At 39.4% G+C, this 22578-nt stretch overlaps 1 protein-coding gene across 1 annotated transcript in view; it reads right to left on the bottom strand.

Moving 5' to 3' along the window:
* The window catches only part of ELOVL6 (ELOVL fatty acid elongase 6), a 135004-nt gene that overhangs the window by 27917 nt on the left and 84509 nt on the right, over positions 1-22578 (bottom strand). Inside the window, exon 2 of the mRNA XM_052642251.1 lies at positions 18430-18561. Within this exon, the coding sequence (XP_052498211.1) occupies positions 18430-18561 (132 nt within the window). The remainder of the gene's footprint in view (positions 1-18429; positions 18562-22578) is intronic.

Raw genomic sequence — 22578 nt, 5'->3', positions numbered from 1 at the left:
AACTTAGAGTACCCAAGCAGAGCAGCCTACCTAAGTACATTTCCAACTTATCATCAGCAATTTTCCCTTATCTACCCAGTTTTCCTGAACCCCCTATTTAATATCTGCATCATGATTCCACCAGATGTTTGCACTGTAACTTACCACTCCCTTCTTTATTTCTTTCTATATTGCTTATTTAAGTGCCAATAATGCTGCCATAAATATCATTATACAGGAAGCCTCTCCTTGTTTGACTTTATTTCCTTGCAATATATTTCCCATGGTGAAATTTTGAGTTCAGGGACTGGCTGTGAACATTTTCCATTAAACAGGTTCAGGTAGCGTTGAGTTTGAGGCCAGATGTGGCAGCCAAGAGAGAAAATCCAGACTGATAATGGAATAGGAACTCAAGACTTGGCAAATCATGTGTGCCTGTTGAGCGGAGGGGGGTAGGGTGGAGAAACCAGAATTAGGGAGAGATTTCCCTCACAGGAAGTCATAGTGGAGGTCTGAGACACTGTTAAGGGGCGGCTGGCTTTGCCTCCCCTGGCTCTGCCAAGACGGCTTTTGGTCGACCAGGAAGCTGATTGTGATATAACGCACCTGAGTGAATACTCCATGGTGCTGGAGAAAGTCTGTAGAAAGGCAGAGCACAGTAAGAATGCATGAGTAAGGATCAAGCGTGCTGGCCTTGGCAGTCAGTTTGTCACCCCTGTAGGGCAGCTCACCACACACTGGACATCTTCTGAAAGCCTTTTGCTGTTCTATTGCCGGTGTGTGTGTAGGGCTATGTATGTGTGTGTGTAGGGGGGGGTTATCTAGATTTCGGGTTAGGGGATAGGGTGATGTCTCAAGAGCCCTGAAATTACACAGAAATTTTAATGACAGTAAACCATGGAGGTCAATAAAAATGCAGATTTCCAAGCTCTACCACCAGAGGCGCCAACTTACTAGTTTTGGAGGAAGACCCAGAACTGGGAATTTTTAATAGACATTCCAGATGTTTTGATGCAGTTTAAGAAACAGTCGTTTCTCCTCCTTCCCTGGCTTGTAAGATCATATTCCCCCTCTTATGTAAGCTACTCACAAAGTCTTTCTGGAATGAGGACTTTTATTTCTGATTTTCTCAGTTATGTGACTAGCATGGCATTGAGCAGACAGTGTGGGTTTTTGAGTCAGACCAACTAAATGTGGTCCTGTCACCTATAAGCCGTAAGGTAAATTTCATCACTCTAAGCAAAATAGCAACGTAGATGCATTTTACATAGATTTGGATCATGACATTGTGAAATACTGATGTATTATATGATATCAATCAGGATGTACCTAATATGTGAAATTTGAAGGATGACATTGTGAAATACTGATGTATTATATGATATCAATCAGGATGTACCTAATATGTGAAATTTGAAGGAATATGAATCCCCCACATCTAAAATACACTCAAGAATCATACAATTTCAAAGCTGGTGGACCTGATTTAAACTACCTTTACAGTGTTGCCCATGGGCACACCACATCAATGAGGAACAGAAATACCCAGAGCTTTGGTCATTTCTTTTGAACCACTTTTTCGTTCAGGTACCTCAGAGGTCTTAGTGGTGATTTTGGTGACTGCCGGGGGCTGTCAGTTTAACAATCATTGTTGCTAAATTATAACAATGCTATTTGAGTAGTCATTAAGTGGAGGGGTTAGTGGTAGAACAGAAAAATGTGTTAGAAACCAAGAACTTTCAAATGAAGAAACAAAAGTTAGATATGATGAAAAGTTACTCTTAGGTATATATTTGTTGTATTTAAAATTATTCCTATGGGAAAATGCTTTTGAATTATGAAAGTTCTAAATTATTTGAAATATCCAAAGAACTCATTTCATCTGGAAAATCTGACCTCCCTAGGAGAGTATTTTCTGTTGTGAGGATGAATACAACAGTGTAGATAAAGTGACCAGCATATACCATCTGATCTGGTTATTAGGTTTGGAAATTTAGAGCAAAACCTATCATTTCTTCTCTATTCTAAACAAAGGGGATCTGTTCACTTTAAACCAGGGTAATCTTTAAAAAATTTGGAAAATAAGGAGCTTTCAAGACAATAAAAATTTCCCATTCAACATTGAGATCTACTTCTGTTTCCCTGTCCCAGCAAAGGCTTTCATGAATTACCTAAATAAAAGTCCCAATGAAGCCTGGTTGAAATTCTCAGCTCTTCGATTATTAGGGGAGCCTAGGAGTGGATAATGAGTCTGATTTCCTCTCTTTCTATTGTCTGTGGTTTTGACTGGATGGTTCTCTACTTGGCATTCTGTTAGTCAAAGCAAAAGGACCATTTTTGAGAAAACTGCTCCTTGGAAATATTCTTTTTAAAATCCAGTCACTATTCTTATACCTTGGCCCACATTTCTTTCCTACTACCAGATCAGGGTTTTCTGAATAGCCTGAAACCTTGGCAGTTCTAGAGGGTAATTATCGTCACTTTTGGACTTGATCCAATACAGGAAACAATAAAAGACTTCCGGAAGGTTTTGCAAGCCCAGCTGGCTCTGACACTTCTCATTCTGCAAACACACTTGAATGAGTTTCTTAGTGTGCCTGTCACTAATGTCACAGCAGAGACACTCGGCCTTGCCTTTTCTGTGTAGCTACTTAAACTGCATTAAGAAATAATAATTTAAAACTTACAGTGGGTTAGAGGAGGAGTTAATTTTTTAAAGTAGCTCCTGTTTTTTGGTTGGTTTTTGGTACAAAATACTTTTAATCAAAGTGATTTCTACTAGTTTTGTTTTGTCAAAAGTGCTCATTTTGTCCTTAAAAATCAGTCACTTTGGTTCTAGTCTTTCCTTTTGAATAAAGATTTAAAAAAAATATGGTTTTATTTATTTTAAAAACATTTTAAATTATAAGTCTATTTAGGATTTATAGAACATCTCATAGGGTTCTGCCCAGAAGTTTCAAGGAAACATGAGACAGTGGTACAGAAGCTTACACAACCTTTGGTCATTTCTCCTCAAAGCCTTCAGTGGAACTAAACATGGAGTTTGTTTTCACCGAAGCCAACATCAGGGTTTTATGGCTTATATATTTCATGAGAACAAATATTACTTTCTATCCAAATGCCAAGTGCAGCAAGAGTAAGTAAAAGCAGGACTTGCTTGGGTATACTGGTGTTTTAATGTAGAGACTCTATTATTTAACTTAGCCAGAACTTTCACAACAGATTTCCGTTTCCTTTAAAAAAAAAAAAAAAAAAAAAGTCTTTTTTTGGGGGGGGCTATTTTATTTTTTCCCCTTTCTGGCAGATGCTACTTTGATAAATATTTCAAGTGATAATCACATATTTACGATAAAGTACTTTTTAAAAAATCAAAATTAACAGTTCAGCCTTTTCCTCATGAAGAAATAGATGTTCAGTCTTTTCCTCATGAAGAAATAATGGACACTGTGTATGAAAACATGCATTTGGCTGAATATAAAACTCTACTAGGCTGCCTACACACCTGGTGTCCATTTCTACTGGCAGTTTCACAAACGGATCAACACTGCATCTCTGCATTTCTCAATAATTGAAATCACTAACAGATCACGTGCCTTTTAAAAAAAATTTTAGATGCAGGCATTGGGTGCTAACACTGTGGACTATATGGGATTCTTGCTCAATGAGAACTTGTCATCAGATGAGCCATATTTCCTCCTCAGAGCTGCTCCTTGTTCTGATGTGGTATTGCATCAGGACAGCAAGTCATAAAATTACCAATGAGGTGCTCCTAACCAAAGGGCCGTGGGCTGCAGAAGAGCACAGCCGTGATGATGACTAGGACTATGAGGAGGAACAGAGCAGTAATTTACCCCAAAGGGCAGTACGTTCTTTGCAGCAATTTTCTTTGTAAAATACAATAGGCTTTAGGTTTATTGCCTAACAGTAAGCATGGGAAGATTACTTAAACCTCTCTGAGATTCAGTTTCCTCATTTGTAAATGGAGAAAACATATACCTCAAGGCAGCTGTGAAAGTCAGATCCCTGGCTGGTGAACTAAAATCCCATATACCAGAGATCATGGCCATTAAAGAAATGTTAACTTAAAAAAAAAAAGTGGGCAGGGGTGTACCTATGGCTGATTCTTGTTGACGTTTGACAGAAAACCACAAAATTCTCTAAAGCAATTATCCTTCAATTAAAGAAATAAAGTGGCAAAAATATAAATAGATAAGCATCGGTCCTAAAAAAAAAAAAAAGAAAGAAAGAAATTCACAAGGCAGGAAAATGGGTATTTGCTTTAACTTTTAATGACTTCAAACTTTAACCCCATTCTCCTCAATGCATTTAAGAAGTCCTTAAGGAGTGCAGGAAATGTCATACATTTACATCCTAGAGGTGTCAATCCGTGGATTAGTGCATGCCCAAGCGCAATTCCCTCACTGCTCCGTGTGACAAAAGATGGGTTTGGTCTCAGCAAGAATGTAAGTGGTGGTAAGAACATCTTGAGAGGTTTAGATGCAACCTCCTGGGCCAGGCTGTCCATTCAAAATTGGAAAAATTCTACAGGGTTTTTCTTTCTTTTTTTAAGAGTTTTAATTATATTCTTTTTAAAGGCAAAATTTTATTTTCCTTCCTCAGTACTTCTTTCCTGATCTCTGTGTCTTTGACCTGGATCTTTTTGAAATTTTTTCTTTCACCAAGTCAGTATAAACTATATTTTAAAGCTAAACCCTTTCAGAGAACCCGAATCCCTGCCTCCTGCATAAGAGAACTCTGAATAGCTAATGATTCATAATTTCTTCAAGTGATAGGGCAATTCTCTAAGCTGTACTGACAATTTCTGCTGTGGGTTAACACATATATACCTAGAATCAATGGACAGTTTTCTCCAGCTACTGTAATCACGCTGCTCATCTGCTTCTCAGAACAAAAGAAAACAAAAAGCCACCTGACTGTCCACCATGGTACTGTTAATAATGAAATAAAAAAGAATAAAAGAAAATCATGCTGTTAGGAAAATGCAGCATGAGAGCTATGAAGTATTATGCTCCAAATCAACCATTTGGGTCATATCAATTTGTTTCTAAACCCCAGGGCTCTGAAAACTATAAAGGAAACAGTGGATTGCAATGAATACAGTGAGGACTGCTGGGGTACCACAGCCTCCACCACAAACAACCATCCAGTCCTAAGCGATGAGAAGGCATCCAACAGACCCCATCAATTTTCACTCAAGAGTTGGTAAGACAAACGGCAGGAATCAGCTTCCAAGAAGAACCAGCAATCGATTAAAATAATCCATCTGGTGGTAGCATGGACTACAAGACACGTTAGTTACCAGGGAGAAAACTGGGTCCTTCTATCACATGCAAAATCAAGTGGGATGTGCGCAGCCTGTCAATTTTATAGCATCATCAAAAATAGATGAGCAGTTACTATGTGGAGTTCTTGGCTGAAATACAGAAAATAAAAATAGCTCTCATGAAAGGACTGCTGATACTTTGAAGATGGTGGTCAGAAGTTTCCTGCGAGAACTGTTTCATATTTCCATTGATCCTGACAGCTGTGGTTAACCCTAGCGTGAGTTATCAGTGTTTCTTTCCTGAACCCTCATCTCATGTCCTCCCTGTAGTTCACTCTCTACTCACACTCATGCCTTGAGGACATGTGGACCTTGAGAAGAAGGAAGTTTTCTCTCTCCATATTTCGGTTAATTCTGTGCAAACAGGCCTTTCCAGAACAAGCTTCTAGTCCTTGTCCATGTTACTCATTTTGCTTCCTTCAGCCAGTCTACAATTGTGGTGATTCTAGTTACTTCATCTTGATAAGGATGTCACGTCACCTGGGGCACTCTAGATTATGCAGTTAGGGGATTTTATGAACAGTTAGGTCTGAAGAGTTTTGAGGATTCAGTTTTTTGTTCAATATCATATATTTTTTAAACCCTGCTAAACAAGGTTCTTTAAGAATTTGTGAGGTAATACTGCAAATTTATAAGCAAAGTAATCCTTAACTCAGCTTTAACTCAAAATAATCCTTAACAAATGGTTCAGAATTATAACACTTATATCCTAAATGACTGAAATCTCTTCAAGAACACTCATGTTATTTCTCACACAAGTTTCAGAAAAGCTGTTATTCTAGCTATTTAAATACTAATTCCTTTTGGTAAAATGATTTAAAATGCCCTATGTGTCACTGTTCTACATTGTTCTAGCATCCTGTAATACAAACATATTACTGAAGTCCTATTTTCATCCAGACTCAAATTTATTAATTGGATTACACAAAATTAAAATTATGAGGAAAGAATCTCAAGCTTAACATTATCGAGAGGGCATGCACCAAGATATTAATAGCAAATATATGTGGATTTCTGAAAGGAAAAGTTCTGTGTTTGTGCTTTTCCGCAGTTACCGGTTTTACGAACCGCGAATTCTCACTCTTATAACTGTAAAAAATCATTTAGTAAAACAATGACTACTGGATCCCATTTCCAGCTGTAAAGAAGCAAAGGTTGGCAGGCAGACTAGTTCTGGAAGCAGGAGGCCACTGCCGCCTGGACTCATTAACCTGCAGCTCCCTTCATGCACACACTGGGGGCAGTCTAGGTCCTCTCATAATTTACATTTACAACAAACTATACCTTATTTGGACCAGATCATGACACTATGAGTTGATTTTTCTCTTAGTCTGGAGCAGCAGAGTGACCTGCAGGTCCATGCCATCCCCAAGGAAGAGGCCAGGGCTCTGCTGAGAGCCCAGAGTCCCCCTGCAAAGCAGGGTGATGTTTGCTCTCCTGGCCTTCCTCAGAAAGCGCCTCTTACAGCAGCTCTGAATCCTCCCCTATAATGGACATCTGAATTGTTTTTAAAGCAAAAGATTAAGCATTTAGTTAATCAATCTAATTACTCTTTTCCCAGGAATACTGGAAAATCCACATTGTTCCTGGAGTCAAGGGAAAAGCATATAAAATACCCTGTTTCCCTCTTTGGAAAGAAGACTTTGCAAAAAAGGTGAGGAAATTTACAACTATTCATAGATCTCTTTTCATTTCCTTTTTTCATTTTGAAAAGCTATTTTTTTTCAATGCCTAGGTGGACACTAGAGACACAGCAAAAAAAATCAGACAAAATCCTTCCCCTCATGGAACTCAGAGTTGAATTACAGACCGGAATGAGCAAGATTAGCAACACACACAGTGGCTGGAAGGTGATCCGTGTCAAGGAGAAAAGGGAATCAGGACAGTGAGGAGCGAGGGTGGGTGTTGGTGTGATTTTAGACTGGGAGGTGGGAAGGTGAGATTTGAGCCAAGGTCTGAAGGAGGCAAAGGACAGGCTATTAGAATAATGGGCAATGAATGTTCCAGTCGAGAGCCCTGAGGCAGCAGCCTTGTTAATAGGTTTGAGGAAGAAGGGAGCTGCCACTCTGGCCTGAGGGATGGGAGAGGAGGAGAGGTCAGACAGGAACAAAGGCAATTCTGTGCACCACTCTGCAGGCCTCTGCAAGGCACCTCCAGCTCCAGGACATCAACCCTGGATTTCTTGAAGCACATCTGTACTTTCACAGGTGAAGCCTGATGATACCAAAGGAAGACTGGACTGGGGTCTGTCTGCGGCAGTTGATACAAGACATATAAAGGATGGACAAGTGCAATGAATAAAAACATTGATTACACATGACTGGAGAAGTGGCTAAGTGTGAGATTTTTATTCATTAATTCAGAAATTGTGCGCATGCCAGGGTGTTCCAGGAACAACTGGACACAATTCTGGCCCCAAGGAACTCACATGGCCCCTCAGTGGTACACAGATAAGGTCGCATATAGCCTGGCTAACTGACCATCAGCAACAAGGTCGATAGAAGCTGAGATATGGGCTGAGATGATCAGAGAATCCTTTACAGAGAAGACACTCTAAAATGGATAAGAATTAAAAGGGAGGGGGTGGGGGAATGGAGGATGAATGGAGAAAGAGGAGGGATATTGGGTTCAAAGATATGAAATGAGCATGGGCAAAAGTATGCATTTTGGGGGGCAATGATGAGGCAAGTTGGCTTGAATGGAAAGCTTGTATAGGGCAGTGGTGAAAGATCCATCAAAGAAAGACTAATTTTTGATGGGCAGGTTGAAGTGTCAACCTAAAGGCAAAGGCATTTCAATTAATGCTTAAGCAGGGAAATAAGTAAGATACGTAGAGTAGCTTTGATGGAGAAAACATTTGGGAAACAGGAACTGGTGGTTTGCAGTACTAAGATGTGAAGTGATGAAGGCCAGACCAGAGATTCCAGCATGGAAATGGAGATGAGACAGCTACTCAACATATTTAAGAAGAATTTGATAACTCAGAGGAGTTTTTGGACACTAAGGACACTGGATATTCAGAATCCAGCAATTGGTGAGTCTTTAAATACAGCCTTTAAAAACAAGCCAAACTGAATCAGTATTGTTGATTCTAGCTGTTCCTTCTGTGGTGGACTTAGTTTTACATCAGTAACAATATTAGGGCACAGGGGTGGGGTTGGAGCAGTTATATGACCCACGGGAACCATTAAACAGGGAGAAGAGCTACAGATGGATGATACTTCCCGCTATTCAATCCAGAAATATCTTTTTATTGCAACAGTAGATTATCATATGATGCAACTGACTATTGATTTATAGCTTTATGACCAGGTGTATCAGAGTATTTTTAAATAATATCGCCTTATGATGATTTTTTTCCAAAGAGATTTTTCTCCAGATCTTTCAGTCTCCCTGGGTTTTGGCCATAACCTTCTCATGTACATGGCATATCATCTCCCAGTCACAGTGTAGAAAGGTCCTTAGGTGCCCCCAGAATCAACTCAGGAAGTATTGAAGGCAGTTTGACCCCAAACTCCAGAGTGTTGAGATAGGAAGTGACCCTTGGTCGGGGAAGGCATATTGATACCTTTAAAAGCCTCTCAGTAGCAATGAGAGCAGATTTACTTGGCTTGAGGCTCTATTTCACTCTGGATTTATTTCTCTCCTTTAGTGTTCATCTTTTTTGAGGGGTGGGGGTGGGTGGGTTAGTATAGTGCAAGGCAAAGGGAGAAATAAGAATCATACTCAGAACAACTGTGTTGAATTTACCCATTTCCCAGTCCTCCCTGCCTCTCAGGTTGCCCTGAGAGCGCATATTAGATAAGATTTTAAAATCCATAAAAGATGAGCTGGATCAGTAAAATCTAGATTAGTCCAGTTCATAGTTCCTTCTATTGCATAGCTTCATTACCTCATCCTTTAGAATTACCGGTATGAGTACAGCTGTCTTGTTTTGAACAAAGAATACAGCTACCTGGCACCAAGCTCATGAGCTGAAAAATGAAACCCACACTCCACTGGGTTATTTGACCACAGGTCTCAAACCGGCTTCATCTTCCCAAGAAGTGACTTGGTCTCCAGCATTCACTTAGACGGCTTAGGTTGTGAAGAATCTGCCCACTATGCGGGAGACCCAGGCTTGATTCATGGGCCAGGAAGATCCCCTGGAGAAGGAAATGGCAACCCACTCCAGTCTTCTTGCCTGGAGAATTCCATGGACAGAGGAGCCTGGTGGGCTACAGTCCGTGGAGTTGCAAAGAGTTGGACATGACTGAGTGACTAACTGGAGAAGGTGATGGCAGCCCACTCCAGTACTCTTGCCTGGAGAATCCCATGGATGGAGGAGCCTGGTGGGCTGCAGTTCATGGGGTCGTGAGGAGTTGGACACGACTGAGCGACTTAGCAGCAGCAGAGTGAGTAACACTTCACTTTACAATTCATTGACTAGTTGAGCTTTTATTTTTGAATGACCTAAAGATGTTCACTAAGAAAATAGTGACAAATTTTGAAAAATTTTAAAGGGCTATCAAAAAGACATCTGGTTCGAATACTTTTAAGTTTGAGTGACAATATGTTAAATGTTTGGGAATATTATGGACAGAAGAGCAAGTTTCAGAGAGGAGAGAAATTCTAAAAGATTTGTTGGGGCAACTTGGCAAATGATAGTTGGAATTTCCCCTTTTTCTGTTTTATTAAGCCAACTCACTTCCTCAGTGGGTTATAACTAGATTAACCATTATCTTTTACAATTCAAAGTGAATCACTGTTGAGAGTGAAAGGGGAGCTATTAATGCTGAGACAATGGGTATAAAACTAAGGTTGCCCTGAGCAAAACCAGGATGTATGGATTTTAGTGTACCGGTCCCACTTCACTTTAAAGGATGGAGAGTTGCCATTTCTTTTTAGTAGTGCTCTTGGTTTTTCAAAACGAGTCAAAAGTGACTCAACTAGTGTCACAAGAAAACAACCAGAAGAAAGGTCCCCAAATTATCCTTCCAGCTACACATACACACTGAGCTCAGGGTCACTTTCAGAAAATAGAAAACCAAAAAAGTACTTAATTTGGACTTTGCGGTGGTACAGTGGATCAGAACCTGCCTGCCAAAACAGAGGACACAGCTTCGATCCCTGGTCTTGTAAGATTCCTCATACCACATAGCCACTGAGCCTGCAGGCTGCAACTACTGAAGCCTGAGGGCCTAAAGCCTGTGCTCAGTAACAAGAGAAGCCACCGCAATGAGAAGCCCATGCGCCGCACCTAGAGAAAACAGCAGCAATGAAGCGCAGCAGTGAAGACCCAGAGCAGTCAAACAAAGAATGTATATATAAAGCAGCTTCCCTGGTGGCTTACACAGTAAAGAGTCTGCCTGCAATGCAGGAGACCTGGGTTCAATCCCTGGGTCAGGAAGATCTCCTGGAAAAGGAAATGGCAACCCGCTCCAGTATTCTTGCCTGGAGAATTCCATGGACAGAGGAGCCTGGCAAGCCCCAGTCCATGGGGCTGCAAAGAGTCGGACACAACTGAGCCCTGAATAATCAACGGAAGGACTGATGCTGAAGCTGAAGCTCCAATACTTTGGCTACCTGGTGTGAAGAGCTGACTCATTGGAAAAGACTCTGATACCAGGAAAGATAGAAAGGAGGATAAGAAAGGGACAACAGAGGATGAGATGGTTGGATGGCATCACTGACTCAGTGGACATGAGTTTGAGCTAATTCCAGGAGATAGTGAAGGACAGGGAAGCCGGGAGTGCTGCAGTCCATGGGGTCACAAGGATCGGACACGACTTAGCAACTGAACAACAACAATATATAAAAAACCATTCTTAATTCTAACTATAAATCTGCCATTATTGTGGTGCGTGTTTGGATCAACAGGGCACAAAGTTTGTGTTTTGATATAAACTTGCTCTATTTAATGTACACCAGCATTTTGCCAGAATCTTAGAAGCGACTAGAATTGCTGCTGCTGCTGCTGCTAACTTGCTTCAGTCGTGTCCGACTCTGTGCGACCCCGTAGATGGCGGCCCACCAGGCTCCCCTATCCCTGGGATTCTCCGGGCAAGAACACGGGAGTGGGTTGCCATTTCCTTCTGCAGTGCATGAAAGTGAAAAGTGAAAGTGAAGTCGCTCAGTCATGTCTGACTCCTAGCGACCCCATGGACTGCAGCCTACCAGGCTCCTCCGTCCACGGGATTTGCCAGGCAAGAGTACTGGAGTGAGCTGCCATTGCTAGCTTTCCTTTAATCAACTGACTTCTTTTCATTATTTGCTTTCAACTTAAAAAAATTTGCTATCCATACTTGTATCGAACAGTTATTTTTTTAATTTAACTTTCTCATAATAACAAGGTCATACAAAATCAGGGCAAGCCTCCGTCAGACCCTCTCTGATCTCACTGGGCTCCCTGCGTCCCCAAAAAGAATCACTAGCTTGAACTTTTGAAATGTTGTTTTTATGTTTTACTACACTGCTGCTGCTAAGTCGCTTCAGTCGTGTCCAACTCTGTGCGGCCCCATAGGCGGCAGCCCACCAGGCTCCCCGGTCCCTGGGATTCTCCAGGCAAGAACACTGGAGTGGGTTGCCATTTCCTTCTCCAATGCAGGAAAGTGAAAAGTGAAAGTCAAGTTGCTCAGTTGTATCTGACTCTTTGCGACCCCATGGACTGCAGCCTACCAGGCTCCTCCGTCCATGGGATTTTCCAGGCAAGAGTACTGGAGTGGGGTGCCACTGCCATGTTAATAAATACAATGTAGTGTTAATTTATAGGTTATTAAACTTTTTACAAAAGGTATCACATTACCACAATTATTCATCAGCTTGCCTTTTTTTGCTACTTAGTATATGCTTTCTAGAAATACATTTTGCTTTGTTACATTTGGCCTTTTGATGCTGTGTCTTAAAAAATGTGAAGTTTATAACCTGTTGTTGAAAAACTAGGAGCTTTTCCCCTATGACATTTATAATTTATGTATTCATTTCCTTCATAATATTAGTATCACTGTAATCATTGTCTGTAATGTTCTCTGTGGATTAAGAAGGACCGCTTCTGGAAACCAAAACAAAGCACTAGATACAAGGCGCGTGAGTATAAATTCAGTTCTGAAATTTGTTATTTTCAATGTTTCATCACTTTATAGGCCAATGATGTACCTAACTCCTTCAATATGGGTTTTTTAAATGTCATATTTTTCTCATCTGAACAGTTTCAGTTAGTTTTATTATATATCTGTTTCTTTAAAAATAAGGCAGTTGCCAATAATTCTTCCAATATTAAATACTGATGGGTGAATAAAACCACAAGTGGATTTGATCAAATATCATTCATATGCATCTTTGCTCTGTTAAACACACTTTTCTGAATGTGTCCTATGGTATATATAAGCCCTTTGTTCATGGAACTCTTACTAAAGAAAAAGAGTAATTTTCTATTCACTTTGAATATATTTTATACCTAAGCTGAAGATAAAATTCAATGACAAAATAAAAATAAGGCCAGGAACTAAAAATGAGTTTCAACAGAGAAAATCGCTGGATAATAACATGGCAAAAAGTCCAACTGTAAAGTGAGTGTATCTGGCTTTGAACAAATAAAGCCTAAAGCAATTGACGCCAGAGTGAATCACCAGGAGACAGGAATAAGCAAATTTGAAGCAGGTGTGATACTGGCATCTACAAATATGCTGCACAAAGTAATTAACTTATTCTAATGTGCACTGACTAGACACCTGTCCTTTGATCTGCTCTGGGTCAGAGACCTAGAAGGCTCCTTATTCTGCCAGTGAGAAGAAAGCTCTGCCAGACACCGACATGGTGAAGGCTGCTTGAATCAGAAGCAAGCACATCTGTGCCCAATCTAGAAGGATCTGAAGTTATTAAATCAGTACATAGAAAGTCTTTTACAAATCAACAGAAGTAACCCCGCTGAGATGCCATAGCAACATGATTTAATGACTCAGGAAGAATGGGTGGCTGGCACCTTGTAGGGCTTGAGGCTGTCTGCCATAAACAATAATCTCAGGATTTACTAGTTCAAATTACCAGAATTTTTTTCAGTATTACCCTAAGGAAATATCCAAATATCTAGGGCCAAATGCCACCTGGAATTGTCTCATCAAATAAGAAAATGCTTATCCTTGGGTTGTAGGCTAATCTTATCTGTAAAGACCGATACAGAAGCTGATGGCTTGGGTCTAAAAGGGGAGGCATGGCTTGAGGTTAATGGGAAGAAATTGTTAAGAAAACCCCAGAGAAGTCATTTTTCAATGAAATAAATCCATGGTGGAACTGGGAAAAACCTCACTTGATCATATCCTATCTACTCCGTCAAAACTTGTGATAGCCTGCAATAAATTACAATGTATTTGACCTATATGAAAACTGCTGTTATATTCAGTCAAAACACAAAGATAAAGAAGAAAACACGCTACAGGTAATGCTCACCAAATCATATAACACCCCCTCCCTCCTTCTGAAACAGAGCAGTAAGAGAGGGGTTTCTTTTTGCTTAGGGAGCCTACATATCTGATTTAATTTCCACCCAGTTGTCTCATTTCATGAGTAAACACAGTTTGGGGTATCCAGAAATAAGTCTAAGTTCGGTCTCTAGTTACTGTAAAGGAGCTAACAGGCAAGCTTGAAAAACTGGGGAAAAGACATTCATTTTAAGCAGTAATATAGGCAATGGCACCCTACTCCAGTACTCTTGCTTGGAAAATCCCATGGACGGAGGAGCCTGGTAGGCTGCAGTCCATGGGATCGTGAAGAGTTGGACAGGACTGAGCAACTTGACTTTCACTTTTCACTTTCCTGCATTGGAGAAGGAAATGGCAACCCACTCCAGTGTTCTTGCCTGGAGAATCCCAGGGACGGGGGAGCCTGGTGGGCTGCCGTTTATGGGGTCGCACAGAGTTGGACACGACTGAAGTGACTTAGCAGCAGCAGCATACATTAAAAATTCTTTTCAGTGATTTTCCAAAAGCAAAATCTTACTCTTCCTCTCCCTCATTTCTATTTCCTCTAACAGAAAAGTTAGGTTCTCTCTCCTCTTTTTTCCAAATCCATGATATCCTATTAGTGGTAAGCAGTGGCTCTTAAGGGTCCTACACAATTGCATGCCATTTCATGCAGGAATCTCTTGTGTAAGGACTTTATATACTTATATATTAAACACCATTTATAGGTGAATTTGAAAATTTGTGAATTATAGTAAAATAAGTCATAATCTTCTACAAACATAGTCTTATAATAATGAAGTTATTTTATTAACATATGACCTAGATAGGAGAATTTCTATTAATACTCATCAAAACATCTGTTTGTATTATTTTTTGATGCTTTATATAAATTTTTGATGCTTTATGTCAATTTCATTCAAAAGTTATTTGGATTCTAAAAGAAAAAGCAAATATCACTTGAGAGTCTCTAAGCTGTGTATGAGATTGTGTATGTATGTATGTATATTTTAGGAAATGCTGTAAATGCAATAAAGCACAAAGAATAATAAACACCCAATATCCAGAACTGAGCTGTCAACATGATGCTTGTTTCATTTCTTTTGAATAAGAAGATAAGGCATCACAAAAAATTTAAATCCTTTTTGCTCTACATTACTGGTCCACTAGAACCAACCTCTATAAGCTCTGAATTTTTTTTCTGCTTATTTTACAGTAAATAGTGGGCATTAAAAAAAAAACCTGTCTCCTCTCCCTTACCATAGATATAATAAGAATTGAGTATGTTTTCTTCTATTATCTTTTTAGATATTTTTACAAATACTTAAATGTATTAATGAACAACATGTGTTTTATGTCTAGGAGTAAAATTGACATAAACATTCCATTAAAAAATTCATTCTGTATTAAGCCTTTTCATTCAATGCACTGTTGATCAGAATTAAGCACAGAGAAATCTTAATATACTCTTCCTAACATGGGACCATGTTCAATTAATACAACCACAGAATTCCATTATAATGTTTCCAAATAAATGATTAGAATATTATGATCAATTTTTATAAGATCCAAGACAGTCCATGCTTGGACACCTTTCAGTAGTTCCAGCTTTTACAGTTTTATACGAAACATGGCTCTGAAGAAAGTAAAGTAACCAATAGAACTAAGGAAATTGAAGATGAAACAGGAACTTGTCAATCTAAAAAAGATGGTAGTGTTAATGACTATTGCATATGTTCTATGGTGTAAGTAAGTACTGAGCTTGGGAACTTGGGTTTTGGCATAGGAGGAAAGAGAAATCTATTAAGTAAAAACTCTCTAGTCATAAATATGAATCAGAAGTATGAGTACTAACTCTGGATACATTCTTTCAAAATAACGAATAATTTTTTTTCTGCTCTCTTAGAGGCCTAAAAATAAGAACTTAGTGACAACAACCACCCCTAGTACTTAGAGTTATTTCTAAATACTACTTCTCCCAAAGGAAGCTGGGATCTTTTGAGAAATGACTGATTTCAGTTCTGGACAAGGATATGCAACATGCTTGGCCTGGGACAGCTTGTCATCCCCACCCCCTCCCCCAATCACACACACACCCTAAAATACACACACATATACAAAATCAAGCTATGAGCACTACTCAGGATGGGGAAAGGATTCAGGAGCTAATCTGAAGAAACTCCCTCTGGCCAAACATGGGTTAACTTAGCATCAAAAAGAATAATAGCATTGGACTGTAATACATCATATCCAAAGTCACCTCATACTCACTGACATGTAAAAAAGCATAATTCTGTAACTTCATAATGATACTTAAAAACACCCATTATTATTCACATGCTAAGTAATCAAATTAATTTTTTTGAAACTGCTAAATATGAGTAAAGAATCAAGTATTTATCCTTGCTTTTGTTTCACTAACTTCTTATAAGAAGTCCTATCAAATCTAAATATAAAAATTTCTAGCTCTGTTGACTAACGAATAATACAGGGTTTCAGAAGAATATGATCAGTAACATATTGTCTGGGGGAAACTCTAAAAGAGAAACAATTTGGATTATCCAAAGAATGGATTGGAAGTGGAAGGAAAGACAAAACCTCTAAGTTAAATCAACCAATGGGAAAGTGTGGACCTGTTTGGGTAAGGATTCTTTACTTTTTTTTTTTAGGTCCTTACCAGTTGACTATTTTATATACAGAGAATCCCAGGGACAGGGGAGCCTGGTGGGCTGCCGTCTATGGGGTCGTACAGAGTCGGACACGACTGAAGCGACTTAGCAGCAGCAGCAGTGTGTATAAGTCCTTTGGGTCAAAATTCTTGAAAATAAATTGTACAAAAAAAAAAAATTGAAACAACTGGAGAAAATGGAACACTCAATAAGAAAGAATTATTACTAATTTAGGTGAGATAACGACACTGACCAGTCTAGTAAGACTACTTAACTTTTAGAAATGGTATCATTTCATTCAGAAATAGTTGAGTCTGTAATAGTTCCCAATAATTTGGGTCATGGGAGAAGTTAGTGGTAACACAGACGAAACAGTGTTGATAACTGTTTAAGCAGGAGAACAGGTGTGTAGGGGTCCCTGGACTTTCTTCTTCCCTCTTATATGTGCTACGGTTAAAAAACAGAAGATAAAGGTTCAGGGGATGTTGAAAGATCTGTAAAATGCTGAAAGGCATCATCAAGATAAATTTCCCCTCAAACATCAAAGTACTTAAGGTAAGGCAGACTTTGTGAACCTTCAATGTAAATAATAATAAAAATAAAAATGCTGCTTTGTATTAGAGAATTAGGACTTGATACATATGAAACGGAAGGAGTCTTTAGTGATAGGTTCAAATCACAAGTATCTCACATGCCTTATGAAATGCACCAAAATAAAGAGTGCCTGCAGTAGCAAGCACATCAGTGTTTCAGATGCAGGGAGCCAGCTTGATGGAAATGTACAGATCAGAGTTTGTGAAAATCCTCTTCCTGCCTGATCATCTTTAAAAAGCCTTAAGTGACTAATGAGGCTTTTAATGATTCCATGCGTTTCTCATTAGTGGTGCATGCTAAGTCACTTCAGTCATGTCCTACTCTTTGTGACCCCATGGATTATAGCCCACGAGGCTCCTCTGTCCATGGAATTCTCCAGGCAAGAATACTGCAGTGGGTTGCCATGCCCTCCTTCAGGGGATCTTCCCAACCCAGGGATCGAAGCCAGTGTCTACTGTGGCTCCTGCATTGCAGGCAGATTCTTTACCACTGAACCACAGAAGAAGTAGAACTGTTAATATGCAATACAAGAAAAGTAGAAATACTCCCATATACTAGAAAGAATAGGTTTTTATTCTGTAGCATATTTATATCTGCTTCCCTACCCGCCCCCAAGGCCAGTTATCAACGTGCTGGTTTTTAAGCAAAACACAAAAGGAATAGGAGCCTTTGTTAGCACTGTAGGTAAGTGCTGGCACCTGTTTGGATACCAGCTGTGTGTTAATTCATCTTATGATTGTCAAATCACCAAATATTACAAAGCTAGACATGCTCCTTCAGGGTTCCAGGAGTGTGTCTGCATGTTGGCTGGCAGATACTCCTTGGAGAGACCAGACCTGATCCTGACCAGCCTCTATGACGAGTTTTGTCTGACGCAAAGTAAGACCTGAATGCATAAGCATATGCCTGTCAGTCAGTTCAGGTGGAGGATGCTTTGGGGATATGGGACAGAAGCATTCTCTGGTCCAGTGTCTCATCAAATGCCCGAAAGCCATTTTTGACTATGTACCAGTCTGTAAGAGTATGCCCACCCCATCTGAACACTACCATAACACTTCCATAACACTTCCACAGTTTATTGCTGCAGCTTTCCATTTACCCCTACATCTATATTTATATGCCAAAGAATGGAACTCATGTACTGCTTCTAGTCCTAAGACATAAACTGAGTTACTGCATGAACAGTTTGGACAAGAGAGGAGGTGGCCTGAGGGTTCTCAAAATGAAGAGAGCGTGGCAAGCTTGGCTGCATAAAGCCTTTCCCTCGGGCTGTGGTACTATTTTACATCCTTAATGATAAAAAATATGAGATGCAGGATTAAACGTGGGTGTCTTTCAGCTAATCTGATGAAATAGATGGCTTTTATTTGGAAAAGGAAAAACAAACAAACAAAAAAACACAACCTACCTGAAGACTGCAAGGGTCAGAGACCAGAGCACTAGAGGCTTCCTCAGTTCAAACTTCGCCCGCTTGTTCATTAGGTGCCGACCGCCAAAGACAAAGGCAGCATACAGAGCGGAAAACAGGAAAGATTTCTTCCTGGGAACAAACAGAAAAACAAAATCTTATGAAATAAAGGTCTTTAAGCAGCACTGAAAATATACCCTTGGGAATGTGCCCCATTCCCCGAAGAGAGAAATGTGAGTCCATTTGGCAACATGGTGGCTAGTGACTCCTCCCCTGATAAAGTAGGCCATCCAGGTTAACTCATGTCAGGATAGATGTATTTTCTTTGGGGGCTCTGTAACTCTAAACATTTCATCCACGTGGTACTGAGGTACAAAGAGAAACATTTTTACCAAGAGAACTGATTTTCAGAGTTTGTTGGACAATTTCGATAGATTAATTTAAAAGGATCATTTTGTTGGAAATAGAAAAACTACATGACAGACCTGTGTCCTAGGACAAGAAAGCCTTTAAAAATGGCATCTTCCTAACAGACTAATGATACTAAAAAAATGATCTGAGAAACACTTCATGATTTAAAAGACTAAAATCAAACTACATGAATTACGGCTCCTGAAAGACGGATTCCTGACATCTTCACCAGGGGAGGCAGGTATTAAATGTCAGTATAATCATTAATAATAAGCCTAATTGTCAGACATCATACAATGCAATAGGAAGAACACAGAACTTCTTACAGTACAGTGGCCTAAAACCTTGAGGTTGAATCTTGGCAAATATCCGATTTTTCTACCTGCTTATAGGAAAGATAGGGGATAAAGCCAAACTGAAACATTCTGTTGTTATTTAGTTGCTAAATTGTGTCCAGCTCTTTGAAACCCTGTGGACAATAGCCTGCCAGGCTCCTCTGTCCATGGGATTCCCCAGGCAACAATACTGGAGTGAACTGCCATTTCCTTTTCCAGGGGATCTTCCCCACCCAAGGACTGAGCCCACATCTCCATCTTGGCAGGCAGATTCTTTATCACTGAGCCAGCTGCGAAGCCCAGGACATTCTGTAGGACAGCTGACTTTCTTTCTTCAAAATGTCAGTGGTAAGAAATAAAAATCTAGGGCTGTTCTATATTAAAAGCAACTTGAAAGACATAATTAAATATAACATGTTGAAATTTTGGGGATCCTTGTTTGAACAGATGCTTAAAAAAATCTTTAATAAAATCAGAAAGTTATCAGTCATAATTTTAAAAGTTCTTATCAGTTAATATTTATGGGTGAAATTACGTGTCTTGGATTTGCTTTAAAATAGTCTAGGAAACAGAACTCAGGCAGTATTAAGAATGGAGAGATGAAAGGAGATTTTAAAAAAATGATGGAACACAAGGTCTTCAGCACCCATTTATGATTAAAACTCTTCAAAAAAATGGGCAAAGAAGGAAACATACCTGAACATAATAAAGGCCATATAAGATAAGCCCACAGCAAACATTCTCAATGGAAAAAACTGAAAGCATTCCCCGTAAGATCAGGAACAAGACGAGGGTGCCACTTTCACCACTGTTATTCAACATAGTTTTGGAAGTCCTAGCTACAGCAATTAGAGAAGAAAAAGAAATAAAAGGAATCCAGACTGGAAAAGAAAAAGTAAAGCTCTCACTGTTTGCTGATGACAAGATACTATACACAGAAAACCCTAATGATAGTATCAGATAATTACTAGATCTAGTCAGCGAATTTAGCAAAGTCTCAGGATATAAAATCAATACACAGAAATCACTTGCATCCCTATATACTAACAATGAAATATCAGAAAGAAAAATTAAGGAATCAATCCCATTCACCACTGTAACAAAAAGAATAAAATATACAGGAATAAACTTACCTAAGGAGACAAAAGAACTGTATGCAGAAAATTGTAAGACACTGATGAAAGAAATCAAAGATGACATAAACAGATGGAGAGATATTCCATGTTCTTGGGTAGGAAAAATCAATGTGAAAATGACTTACACTACCAAATGCAATCTGCAGATTCAGTGCAATCCCTATCAAACTACCAATGGCATTTTTCACAGAATTAGAACAAAAAATTTCACAATTCATATGGAAACACAAAAGACCCCAAATGACCAAAGCAGTCTTGAGAAAGAAGAATGGAGCTGGAGGAATCAACCTTCCTGACTTCAGATTATACTAAAAAGCTACAGTCATCAAGGCAGTATGGTACTGGCACAAAAACAGAAATACAGACCAATGGAACAAGATAGAAAGCCCAGAAATAAACCCATTACTTTGCCAACAAAGGTCCTTCTGGTTAAAGCTATGGTTTTCCCAGTAGTTATGTATGGATGCGAGAGTTGGACCATAAAGAAAGCTGAGTGAAGAATTGATGCTTTTGAACTGTGGTGTTGGAGAAGACCCTTGAGAGTCCCTTGGACTTCAAGGAGATCCAACCAGTCCAACCTAAAGGAAATCAGTCCTGAATATTCACTGGAAGGACTGATGCTGAAGCTGAAACTCCAATACTTTGGCCACCTGATGTGAAGAACTGACTCATTTGAAAAGATCCTGATGCTGGGAAAGATTGAAGGCAGGAGGAGAAGGGGATGACAGAGAATGAGATGGCTGGATGGCATCACCAACTCAATGGACATGTGTTTGAGTAAACTCCAGGAGTTGGTGATGGACAGGGAGGCCTGGCATGCTACAGTCCATGGGGTCGCTAAGAGTCAGATACGACTGAGTGACTGAACTGTACTGAACCTATGCGTACCTTATTTTTGACAAAGGAGGCAAGAATATAAAATGGGGCAAAGACAGCCTTTTCATTAAGTGGTGCTGGGAAAACTGGACAGCTACATGTAAAAGAATGAAATTAGAATGCTTGCTAAGATGGTACACAAAGATAAACTCAAAATGGATTAAAGACCTAAATGAAAGACCAGAAACTATAAAACTTAGAGAAAACATAGGAAGAACACTGGATGACACAAAGCAAGATCCTCGATGACCCACCTCCTAGAGTAATGGAAATAAAAACAAAAGTAAACAAGATTAAACTTAAAAGCTTTTGCACATCAAAGGAAACTATAAGCAAGGACAACCCCTCAGAATGGGAGAAAATAATAGCAAATGAAACAACTGACAAAGGATTAATTTCCAAAGTATACAAGCAGTCATACAACTCAATACCAGAAAAATAAACAACTCAATCAAAAAGTGGGAAAAGACCTAAATAGGCATTTCTCCAAAGAAGACATACAGATGGCTAACAAACACATGAAAAGATGTTAAACATCGCTCATTATTAGAGAAATGTGAATCAAAACTACAATGAGATATCACCTCTCATTGGTCAGAATGGCCATCATCAAAAAGTTTACAAACAATAAATGCTGAAAAGGGGGTGGGGAAAAGGGAACACTCAGCACTGTTGGTGGGAATGTAAATTGATATAGCCACTATGGATGACAGTATGGAGATTCCTTAAAAAACTGGGAATAAAACTACCATGTGACCCAGCAATCCCATTCCTAGGCATATAGCCTGAGGAAATCAATATTGAAAAAGACACATGTATCCCATTGTTCATTCCAGCACTGTTTACCATAGCTAGAACACGGAGGCAACCTAGGTGTCCATCAACAGATGAATGGATAAAGAAGTTTTGGTACACATACACAATGGAATAATACTCAGCCATAAAAAGGAACACATTTGAGTCAGTTCTAATGAGGTGGATGAACCTAGAGCCTATTATAGAGGGTGAAGTCAGTCAGAAAGAGAAAGAAATATCATATACTAACGTATATATACAGAATCTAGAGAGATGGTCCCGAAGAATTTATTTGCAGAGCAGCAATGAAGAAATAGACATAGAGAATAGACTTATGGACATGGGGAGAGGGGAGTAGAGGGTGAGATTATGGAGAGAGTAATATGGAAATTTATATTACCAAATGTAAAATAGATAGCCAACAGGAATTTGCTGTTTATCTCAGGAAACAAACAGGGGCTCTGTATCAACCTCAAAGGGTAGAATGGGGAGGGAGATGGGAGGGAGGTTCAAGAGGGAGGGGCTGTATACCTATGGCTGGTTCATGTTGAGGTTTAAAAACAACAAAATTCTGTAAAGCAATTATCTTTCAATTA

The sequence above is a fragment of the Budorcas taxicolor genome, chromosome 6, assembly GCF_023091745.1.
Source record: "Budorcas taxicolor isolate Tak-1 chromosome 6, Takin1.1, whole genome shotgun sequence".
Lineage (NCBI taxonomy): Eukaryota > Metazoa > Chordata > Mammalia > Artiodactyla > Bovidae > Budorcas > Budorcas taxicolor.
This window is presented reverse-complemented; position numbering and strand designations above follow the sequence as displayed.